Here is an 11,274-nt window from a genome sequence, read left to right as displayed (position 1 = left end):
GACTGCCGCCCCACCCTTCACTGCAACCCTCGGGCGGACGACGCGCCTCGCCTCCTCCGAACTCTTCCCGGGGGCCTCGGAGGGTCATTTTGAGAGCAGCCGGCACGTCCAGAAGTGAGAGGAAAGAGGAGGTAGCGTTTAGAAAGGCTGGGAAATTCTCCTGGGCTCAAAACCTACCCTTGAACTCAATGGAACAGAGAATGAGGGGAACTTTGGGCAGACCAGACCTCCGCCTCGAACCCCGCAAGGGATGCAGAGGGCGCCTCCACCCTTCCCTCCTGCGCAGCAAGAAATGCTTGTCTGAGGAGTAAAGTTAGGGAGTGGGCTTAAAAGAAGCCCCAATAAGATGGACTTGAAAGAACACCATGAAAAGCGGCAGTTTTGAGCGGGCGCTTTATTTCTTGTTCCCAGTCACTCCCCACGCCCCACCAGCTCTCCTCGCTGTCTCTAGCGCTCTAGAAGCCCCGACTGTCATTAGGAACCAAAGTAAAATGTATAAGGCTGCTTCCTCACCGCCAGGAGACTCCGCAGAAAATTAAATTAAATTAAACACGCGCCCAGGGACGAAAAGAAATAGATTCCACCACCCCACCCCACCCCGCCCCCAAGCAAATCAACACTTCTGCGCGCAGGGAATACAGCGAACCTAAAGAGATGGCCACTGACGCGCATCCCCTTAAACCTCAGCCGCTGGAGCCCAGGACAGCAAGGAATTATCGGCTTTCCTTTAATCCGGAAGCAGGGAATAAATAGGGCGAAAGCAAATTCTGAATCTTACTTTTTAAACAACAGCAACAATTGTATATCGAGCAAAGTCTTCAAAGGATGCCACCCAGAACTACAGTCCTAACTTAAAAATGAGTACACTTCACTCCTGTTGATCCCTTAATACGATTTTCTTTAAAGACAGCGATAGAATTAATCTGCTGGGGCATTTTTTAAAGAAAGGGGGGAAAAAAGCAAACAACTATAGAAACCATATTTTTAAAAGAGAGAGAGGAGACTTGATCATACCTGGGTTTTTCTTAGGGGTGTAGGAAGAAATAATATTTCCTGCCTGTTTGGACAGAAGCAGCAAAAGCCAGCAGGAAATTAAAAGCCCCAGTTTATTCAAAATACCTGCATCAAATTAACCCCTCTTTGAGGCTATTTGTATGAAAAATTGAGCAAAATGTAGAACTTCTTTCATAATAATATTCATCTTTACCATTTTAGGCCACCAGAGAATAATCAAATCTACTTTTTTTCTGTAAAGTTCCTACCTTAATTTACCAGCCTAAAAGATCATCTGACCTTTGAGCTAATCCTCTAAAATAAAATATTTGTTTAAAAAATTCCTCCAGTGGCCTTCTGTAACATTCCATTCAATAATCAAACCAAAAGATCCACGGGGAGATGAAAATGTTGATGGCAGGATTATCGATCTGTCCGCCCAGGAGTCCAGTCTCATCACGTGCTTGTCTTTTTTAATTTCAGCATTCTGTCCCCACGGGAACCTCAGTTGAGAAGTTATACCAAGATTGGAGTTAAGAGGACAGTGGAAGGAGGGCAAACCCATCCAGGAACTTTTTCTAATATCAGTTGTTATAGGAGAGGGATGAGAAAAACTCATCACATTTGTTTAAATTAAGTTTTAGCCTAAAATATTTTTGTTGATAGCCCAACCTTAACAAATCACAGTCACGTCCCTAAGCAAAAGACATCATCCAAAAAGAAGTTGGACCAGAACAGGAAAAAGCAGGATAAGGAAGAAACACTCATGTTTGGGGAAGAAATGAGACAGGTTAACGGAAAAGCTGGACTGAGCTGCAGTCCTATTCTAGTCTCCAGAGGGTGGACTGATATATGCTGGCCTGACCTCTGGGTCAACAACTAGTTTAACTCTACCTTGATCTGTAAGACTGGAAGCTGGTCCCTTGGTTCAAAGTGAGACCAAGACTTTGGCTTCATTTGAGTGAGCCTGCAGGCACTGTTAAGAGGTGCTTTAGCACAGATAAAGCAGGAAGAAACCACAATTTTGCACTTCATCCTCTATCCTCCAAAAAGATGTTCATCCCCAAAAGGGAACCCTGCCCACCCTGCAGAAAATGAATCTAGAAATATTGCTCAATAACCAACAATACAAAATAAACCAAAGGTAGAACAGAGAGGAGGAGCCAAAGGAAGAAAGTGAAAGTTTGAACATCTATGCTACAGAAAAATCTGTCCCCGTTCATCCACCCCAAAGAAATCTTCTTCCAGACAATATCTCTCCTTGTCATCACCCACTTCGTAAATCAAATGTGATTCTGTGTATAATACAACTGATATTATAAATGTACCAAGCTGCTTTCTGCTTACCTGCCACTACATTTAACTCATTCAGAACTGTTTTCTCCGAATCCCTCAGCTCTGCAACTTTCAATAAAAAAGAAGCAACATTTAATTGTGTTCTGTGTGTGAGTCCTAGGAAGAAAGTGACGAAGGAGACTATTTTACTTTTTAAAAACATTATTTAGAGCTATAGTACAGCAAAGAATCAGAGCTAACTTGCTTGCCTAAAACCATAGGATTGGAAGTCTCAAACATCAGCATAGGCAACAGGATTAAGGCACTCTGCTACTTGGGCACAAACTGCATTATTCTAAAATATTTTATCCCTAATTGTTTTTTTTCTTCTGAATTTACAGTATTTATAGCATTCTATTTTCACTTCCATTTCTATGGATCATAAAGACTATATAAATTTCACTGGAAGATTTTTAGTTCAAGATGCACACCGAGACTGAACTTAGGGTGGGGGAATGCAAACAGAAAGAAAGAAGCTAAACTTATGAGAATCTGAACACTCTAACTTTTTATTCAGTTTGTTTCAAAATAATAATATTAATCTAATAGTGAAATAGTTTGATAAAACAGCAATCAACATTTAAAGTATTTTATGTTTCAAAGTATGGCTCAAGGAACACCCATTGCTTAAATGCACTTAGACATAACAAGACAATATTTTTTTATTGGCATCATTGACACCTATGGACAGTAGCCTAGTAGATAGATTAAGGTTTAACCTTCCTTTTCTTTGGTGGCTGTTTAGAGACTTTAAAAGAACAGATAACTCATTTCAACAGGAATCTACTACTGATATTTACCTCTACATAATCTTTAGCTAAGACATGGAATGCCAAAAACCAGCTTTTGTTAGCCTGACCTCCTCCACCCCCTAACAACAAAAGTTATCCCCAAACCCATGTTTTTATTTTAGATGTATTGATCTTCTTGTGTAAGATGTGGCCTTTTAAATACCAAATGCAATCAATGGCCAACAACCTGAATCCTTCTGGAGAGTGAGAAGAAGCAGAACAGAGAAATTTCTTTAGATTGTTTGGTGACTTTGTACAAATTTTAAGAGGTCAGTAAATCCTGATGCTTGGAGCTAAATCTACTGGTAAATAATTAATTACATTTCTTAGACACTACAGTCTTTATCTTGGTAAATAGAGAAAACACAGCTTTGCCAAATATAGCATTCCATCTAAGTAATATCTTAAAGGCAATTATTTAAATATTACCACAAACAGGATTATATTTTGTTTAAATTAGACATTTAACTGAAGATAAATGCAAATGTCCATAGTTTAAAAAGGAAAAAAAATACAAATTAACTGACCTAGTCTTTTATCTGAGTTTATTAATACCATTTAAAATATTACAAATAAATCAATTACATTTCATGCATTTAAAATGCAAGTCTAAAATGTTCCAGAGAAAGGCTTTTCATTTCAATGTGAAATATCCAAATTATTTCAACATTACAATGAGCAATTAGTTTGCAGAATCTGCAAACATTTAAATGTAGTGTCAGGAGTGTTTATTAACAGTTTACAATATTACCTTTAGGAAATACACAAAGGCCAAAATTAGTTGAGATTCACTTGGACAATTTATTTAACACATGGGTTTTGGCAGACCCAGTTATTATGAAATATAGGTGAACTCTCACTTTAACTATGCCTGAACTGCCAGCAAATGCAAATAAGTACATGCTCCATTAAATTAAGTGTCATCCCACATTTATCAAATATTGTCTTAGTTACAGTTTGATACCTATCTAAATTCATACTCGAGCAAAACTAGGCCCGGAAAGTGCGTTTGTGGCTCTGCACCTCCAGAAGTGAGTTCAATAAACCTGCAGCTCATCAGAACTGCAAGAATAACTCTTAATATTTTCTTGTGACCAAAAAAAAAAAAAAAATCAAGTTTACTTCAATATATTTTCAAATATTTACTGGAAGTAATGTACAAGAAAAATACTATACAAAATCGTCTCCTGGACAACTGCACCTCGCACCCATACATTGGTGGAGTTATAGTTAATTGATACCTAATCTAGAACGATTCTCCAGTTGTACAAACCATTAGGTTCAGATATATCTTACAATTTTTTTTTCTATTTTCCCTTTTGGCATTTAAACTACAGCCTCGTCTGAAATAAACGACAGCTTCTTCACTTCTTTATAAGTTTGAATCACACACACAAAAAAAGTTTAACCCTAAGAATCTTCAACGAATTGCAAAAATTTACAGAAATGGGTACTATACAAATTGACGGCTAGACTAGCAAAAAAAAAAAAAAAAAAAAGGAGATTATGCTCGGGAGTGGTGAAAACGAGGTAGAAAAGGACAAACACGGAGATAGTTAATCTGGTCTCACCGGAAAGGGGTATTTTTGCATAAGAAAAAGACACCTACCCTCACCCCCACCCCCAACCCCAACCCATAAGTTAAGTTAATGTGATCAAAATAACTTTGGGATCAATATTAGCAAAGTTTCGAGAGAAAGACTTGCTCACTGCTAGAGGAAAAGCTATCTAGAAGGGAAACCAAATGGAAGGATGCTGTTTTTCTTATTTTCTTTAGTTTTTTTTTTTTCTTTTTCATTAAAAAAAAAAAGTTATAAAGATAAAGGAAGGCTGCTGCAGCGATTCACCAAGACTGCCCTTAGCTAAAACTTGCTTCGGTTCCACCCCAGGGAACAAAGAAAAAGAGGCAGAGCTGTCGTCGGAGAGCTAAACTAGGAAACTCTGGTCTCGGTGCCGCCAGATGGGCTCCCGACGGCTCAGCGTAGGACAGGCAGCGGCGCGCAGCGGCAGGGCAGGGCGCTCCGCAGCCTAGACGCCCAAGACTGAGGTTCTGGTACCAAGTCGCTAGCCCGGGGGGGGGGGGGGGCGGGGGGAGGCCATGGGTGGGCCTACTGCCTCGCCTTCCCCACGGCGCTGCTCAACCTTGCTCAGCCTAGTTGTTACCGCACGTGCGGAGGCCCCCGGTCTCCCAGGCACTGGATCGGTCCAGCTCTACCTCCAGTGGCCGCTTTCCTCTAAAAGATGTGCCCGTCAAAGCTGGGGATGACGGAGGGAGGACGAGGAGGAGAGGACCAAAATTAAAGGCCCGGCAAGGCGCTGGCTTGGGCTGTACTGGGCTCCGACAGTGTCACCCGGTGGAGAGAGACAGCCAGGGCCCAGGAGAGCCACGCGTGTTACTTACATGTCCACATTCCCTTTACAAAGTTGTCACAGAGGGAGTTAAAAGAGAGAGGGACACGGGCAGAAAGAGACAGAGAGAGTGAGCAGGGTGCAGTGTAGAGAGGCTGGAACTGAGGCCAGGACCCACAGGGCCCAAGCGGACCAAGGTGGGAGGGGGAAGGCGAGAGGGGCAGGGGCGGGGTTCGCGTCACTCCAGGCCGTTGCGGTGCCCAGGCTCGGGGGGCTGCAGCAGCTCCGGGGAGTGGCAAGGCGGGCTGCCCGCGGCGCTGTGCTCGCTGTCGGTGTCGCTGCCCTTCTTGCCGCCGCTGCCTGACCCCGCCGAGCCACCGCCGCCGCCGCTGTGCGTCTTCACGTGCTTGCTGAGGTGGTCGCTGCGCATGAAGCGCTTGTTGCAGACAGGGCAGGCGAAGCGCTTCTCGCCGGTGTGGGTCCGCAGGTGCCGCTGCAGCTCGTCGGAGCGCGTGAAGCGCTTGCCGCAGAAGAGCCAGTTGCACACGAAGGGCCGCTCGCCCGTGTGCCAGCGCAGGTGCGCCTTGAGGTGCGACGTCTTGCCGTACACCTTGCCGCAGCCCGGGATGTGGCAGCTGTGCAGGCCCTTGCGCCGCAGGCTCGCCCCGGCCGGACCCAGCCGCTCCGCCTCCTGGCAGTTGGGGCAGTCGCAGGTGGCGCGGCCGGAGTAGCGGCGGGCGGAAGAACGCGGGGAGCCCCCCAGCGGCGCAGACGGCCCCGCGCTCAGCATGGAGCCCCCAGCTCCGGCCAGCGGCGACGGGGCCGAGTCCGGGTAGGAGCCGGGCAGCACCGGCTTGAAGCCATCCATGAGGTGCTGCCCGGCGGGGCTAAGCAGGTGTGAAGAGGCGCCGCTGCTGAAGGCTGAGTGGCTCAGGCCTGAGTAATCCGAGTTGTAGCCTCCGAGCGGCGAGTGCAGCGAGGTTTGGAGCCCCCCGGCGGCGGGGTGCAGCGAGCCGGGCAGCGCCGCCGCGCCGTTCGGGTTCTGCACGTCGATCCAGCCCGCGCCCACGTCCCACCAGCTGGAGGCGCCGGCCGAGCCCACGTCGCCGGCGGCGCCCAGGCCGGGGTGCGAGGGCTTGAACCACGACTCGTATGGGTGCGCCATGCCCACGCGCGGGTAGATGCCCTGCAGCCCGTCCACAGAGGTGTGCACCTTGGAGATGAACACTGGCTGGTGGGAGCCGTCCTGCGAGTGCGCGGAGGAGCCGCCGCCGCCGCCGCCCCCGCCGCCGCCGCCGCCCCCCGATACGCCAGGGGCCTGGAACACCGAGTAGTCGTTTGCGAAGGGAGAGCTCGAGGCGGCGGCGGCGGCTGCCGCGGCAGCGGCGGCAGCGCTGCTGGAGGTTAGGGAGAAGGCGCTAGAGCCCGGCGAGCCGCCGCAACTGAACGAGTCGGTCACCAGGGCCGCAGCCGCAGCCGCCGCCGCCGCGGCAGCCGCCGCGGCCGAGGACGAGCCGCCGTTCCTGGAGGGGCCCGACACGCCGAAGCTCGAGAGACTGGAGCCCACTACGTTGCAGCTGCCGGAGGAGGAGGACGAGGAACGTTTCCAGGGGTGGAAGCCTTTGCCGAAGGAAGTTGAGCTGTCCGAGAGGGAGGAGGGAGACGGGCTGGGGCTGCCGATCTTATTACAGGTAGCAGCAAGCATGGCCAAAGGAGTCGATCCCAACCTCGGTTCTTCCTGAGAGAAGGAGGAGAGGAGACGGGGTGGGGGAGGGGAGGTGGGCAAAGGGCCAGTGGGGGAGGGAGGAAGGAAATGTGCATTAGTCCTCCGGTAGCCTCCAAAACGCCCCACTGCACCCCATTTCTCGCTGCGGCGCGGCGCCACCAACTCACCTGGCTCCCCCAACAGCCCCGGCGCCCGGCTGCTTTCTACTCTACGGGAGGGGACAAGTTTGGCTGCCGGCGTCTGATTCGGGAGCAAAGCGCCATGCTAAAGAAGAGTTTGACAAGTATTCTCAGCTAAAACAACACTCTTGCGCACACAAGGCCCCAGGCACTTCGAAACAAACAAGCAAGCAAAAAGTCCAGATTGGGGAGGAAGGAAGATTCCTTTGCGGAGAAGCCTGGGGAAAAACCATTGGATTGCTTTTAAGAGCGCTACCCCTGTAATCCACAGAAGAGCTTTGAAAATCCTGTTCCGGTCCCCACAAACCCATCCTGGGTTGTTTCTCCCAGGCCAAAAGACGTCAAACTATAGGGCTGGCTCGCTCTTCCTGATTTTCTTTAAAAAAAAAAAAAAAAAGTCTACAATAGTAAAAAAGAGAAAGAGAGACGGGTTCAACGTACCTGCAAGACAAGGCGGGCTGCGGAATTTTCTAAGGGGAAGAGGGAAAATCTGCAGTTTGCCCAGGAGGAAAAACTTGCTCTCTTTACCCTCGAAATCGTCGCACGTAAAATGGGCTGGGCGCACGTCTCCCAGGCGGGGAGAGGCCGGGCGCTGCGAGGTGGCTTGTCTAAATGCCCTTCGAACCTTTTCCTGCTCTGAAAAAAGTGACTCTGCCCCCCTCTCCCCCTCTTTCTTTTCTCCAAACTCACTTGTATTTAAAGGGGGGAAAAAAAGCTCTCAATAGAGACTGATAGCCCGTGGCCTGGCCGGGGCGACTTTAACCCCCTCCGATCGGCAATAAAAGGAAACTAATTAAACCAGCAAGAGAAAATCCTGAGACTCACCCCTAGAAGTGAAGTTGCCATCACACAAAAGTGCCCTCCTCCTCTCAGAGGATCTTTTTTATATTGATAAATCAGAGGCAGTGTTTTTTTTAGAGGTGTGCAATACAATGATCAGTTCCGCCCATTCCACCACAATTGTAGCTCCCTCTCCGGCTTTGAAGTGCCGCGGAGGCGCGGCCAGCCAATCTGCGGCCTCGCCGGGCCGCGCCGCGCGCGCGCCGTGAGGTCATCGGCGCCGCCGCCGGCCGCCTCGGGGGGGTGTGGGGGGGTGGTGTTTGGAGCGGGAGCGGCGCGGGTTACTGTGTGTGTGTTGCAAAGCGGTTGTGTGTGTGTATAACAGTGTAACTGTGTACAAGTGTGACCAAGCTGAGAAGAAGACACTGCAGACTGAGGGATGGGATGGGGGGAGGTTGGGGGCAAGAGTATAGCAGTGTAACAGTGACGGGGGGAGGGGAGGGACAGTGCAGAGAGGGAGAGGGGGTTGTGAGTGACAGTTTAGCTGCATGTGTGACAACGGGGGGTAAGAGGGACGGACCAGTAAAGTGTTGAGGGGAAGGGTGTGAGTGTAGTGTAACTGTGAGTGACAAACCTCGGGAGAGAAGAGGGACAGTGCAGTAAAGTGTGCGTGGACGGGGGAGGTGGTGTCTCAGTGTGTTTGGTGTTGTGGGAGAGGAAGGAGTGTGAATATGAGTGTGTGAAAAGAGGGGGAGGGTGGATGAGTGTGTGTCCGCTTGATGTGGGAGAGACGAAGGCTGTGTGAATGTTTGTGTGAGAGAGAAGGGGGAATCGTGTTTGCTTGTGTGTGTCTGTGCCACAGAACTGGGGGTGGAGAACAGGAACAGTGCAGTGAAGTGCACATACGTAAAAGAGAGACATGGTGATTTGAAGAGTGAAACTGCGAAGTTGAGTGAGGCTGAATAAATAAATATTCACAAACGCTATCACTGTCGCCAACTTCCTCTGGTTTCCTGTAGCTCAAATGTTGAGTGATTTTTCCCCCCTTAATTTCATGGATACTATCACTACATTTTAAAAGAAAATCGTATTAATACCTTCCTCTCCTTTCCTGGCTCTACAGCCGAAGGGTAGAAATTTAGGGAGGCTGAGGGGTATTTTTTTAAGAGAGTTAGGGCTTGTGTGCGCCTGCGTCAAAGAGTTGTTACTTTGCTGCGGTAGCTTTTTGTTTTTTCTTCTGAGGTGGGATTCGGCTTTGGAAGTGCAAGTCTCACTCTAGGGGAGAGGGTGTGTTTGTCCCGTGGCGATGAGTAAATTTCAATACAAAAGGATTAGATAGAGAAGGGGGTGGGAGAGTATTGTTTTTTCTGGGGGTGAGAAATTGAGCGTTTTATGGTATTTAGGAGTTTTCGCAGGAAATCCCGCCGCCTCTTTCTGAGAAAAAAAATCAGGATTTTGACTGAAATCTTTGAGTTTTATTTATCTGAGAATAGAAACAAGCTGTTGACAAATCGTGGACCACATGTATGGAGGCGTCTGTGTCTAATGGCGTTTGGGCCGGATATCTATGAGTGTGTATGCATGTCAATAGACAGTTCAAATTTGGTGGGTTTTAGAACTTGCTTGCCATTTGTGTTATTAGTTGCCTTCAGAAATGTAATTACAATTTCACTGCCACCACAAGGAAACATCATAAACTACAGAAAGCACCATACCAGTGTAACAAAAAGTCCACAGCCCTTGGAGCCCTATTGAATATTCATATGTTTAAAAAAAGTAATTCACATTTTGAAGCAGTTGCAAATGCTCCCAGAAATCTAATTTTAAGTCGGAGTTGATTAAAATGATACTAGCTGAGAGAAGTGTTTTGTTTTGACTGGAGAAACATGTTAATTTTATTATTGTTTTTGAACCTTCCTCAAGTACGTCACAGCTTCTGGAGATGTCAAAAAAAAAAAAAAAAATCCTCCTGGGGTTTACTGAACTCCAAAGTCAGGTTGTAGCATTTGTTTCATGGAGCAGAGTTGAGGCTGATGTTTGTGGTATGAGAGTGTGTTTCTGACCCCTTTTTAACAGTGTTGGGATATTGACTGTATATCATATATATCTATTGATTAAGGGGGTAAGGTACACTCTCATACTTTGAAGTAAGTGTGAAGTAAATTAATGAACTGCTTTCTTTCTCTGAAGGCTGACGCTTACCATAAATGTCGTGTTTCTCCCTGCAAGCCACTCTGAATGATTTTAGCGTGTTGAGAAGGCGTGACAGGCCAGCCCAGAAGGAGGAAGGGGTGGGGGAAAGGAGGGAACTCTGTTTAACAAATAAAAGAGAATTAACTTCATTGCTTTGGTCTCCTTCTATAATGATATTCATTTTAAGAACCTAATATACAGTTGTTCAAATTTGGGGTTTAATTCTAATCAATACCATCATCCTCAAAGGTGGAGAAAAAAAGGTTTGAGGGAAGACTCTCTTCTATGAATAGTTATTTATTTTATCTTTTTATCCTCCTATCTCTGGTAGGAAGTGTGGCAGGACTATTGAAAAGTTAAATACTGATTCTGAGAGTAAACAGAGGCATTAACCACTGTTTCCTTAAAAATGCTAGGAATTAGAAAAACAGCATCATGTGATTACAATTTTGAGTATCTACCTCTAAGATTTCATTTATATAAATTCACTTTAGAATCATGTAATTCTGCCTATAACAATGGATCACAGTGTTGGTATGGATTTAATGAACACACTGGATTTCTCAGTTTGCGTAAGGTTGGCTCGCAGCAGATTTTCACAAAGGTTTGCACGTGCATCTTTCTTCATTATGGAAAAATATATTTATGTTTTCATGTATATGTGTATTCCATTTTTTCCCATTTTTAAGTTAGGTGTTTATTTTATAGTAGTAGTGTCAAAGGTTTTTTCTCCTCCTACCCCCCCACCCCAAAAGAAGTGGTTAGTGTTTGTCATAAGGCATAAGACAGCAGAATTTAAAAGGAAAGACAAAGAGAATTATATAATTGACCAAAAATTAAAACAACAATAATCTTGCTTCTGGTTTCAGTGAAACTGGTCTTAATAGCAGCTCTTTCTCCACTTTGCAGAAGTGACTCTATTATTTTT

General features: G+C 46.7%; 1 protein-coding gene across 3 annotated transcripts; it reads right to left on the bottom strand.

Moving 5' to 3' along the window:
- Positions 1–3,647: 3,647 nt before the first annotated feature.
- SP8 (Sp8 transcription factor) lies at positions 3,648–8,322 on the bottom strand. Of its 3 annotated transcripts, XM_067746185.1 has the most exons (3): positions 8,199–8,320; positions 7,362–7,458; positions 3,648–7,206 (listed from the first exon to the last, which is right to left on the bottom strand). In XM_067746185.1, the coding sequence occupies exon 3, from the start codon at positions 7,171–7,173 to the stop codon at positions 5,707–5,709; it is 1,467 nt and encodes a 488-aa protein (XP_067602286.1). In that variant the 5' UTR covers positions 7,174–7,206; positions 7,362–7,458; positions 8,199–8,320; the 3' UTR covers positions 3,648–5,706. The 3 variants fall into 3 exon arrangements, with proteins under 3 accessions (XP_067602286.1, XP_067602283.1, XP_067602284.1); XM_067746182.1 differs by lacking the exon at positions 7,362–7,458 and having other exon boundaries at positions 8,199–8,322; XM_067746183.1 differs by lacking the exons at positions 7,362–7,458; positions 8,199–8,320 and adding an exon at positions 7,815–8,181.
- Between the last annotated feature and the right edge of the window lie 2,952 nt (positions 8,323–11,274).

Source organism: Pseudorca crassidens, chromosome 8, assembly GCF_039906515.1.
Source record: "Pseudorca crassidens isolate mPseCra1 chromosome 8, mPseCra1.hap1, whole genome shotgun sequence".
In the NCBI taxonomy this organism is placed as follows: Eukaryota; Metazoa; Chordata; class Mammalia; order Artiodactyla; family Delphinidae; genus Pseudorca; species Pseudorca crassidens.
Note: the sequence above shows the minus strand (reverse complement) of the source record. Positions and strands in the feature narration are given on the sequence as shown.

Coding starts and splice junctions, on each gene's coding strand:
- SP8 (XM_067746182.1), bottom strand. CDS start 8,219: ATGGCAACTTCACTTCTAGGG. Junction 7,207..8,198: donor TGGCAACTTCACTTCTAGGG/GTGAGTCTCAGG, acceptor TCCTTCTCTCAG/GAAGAACCGAGGTTGGGATC.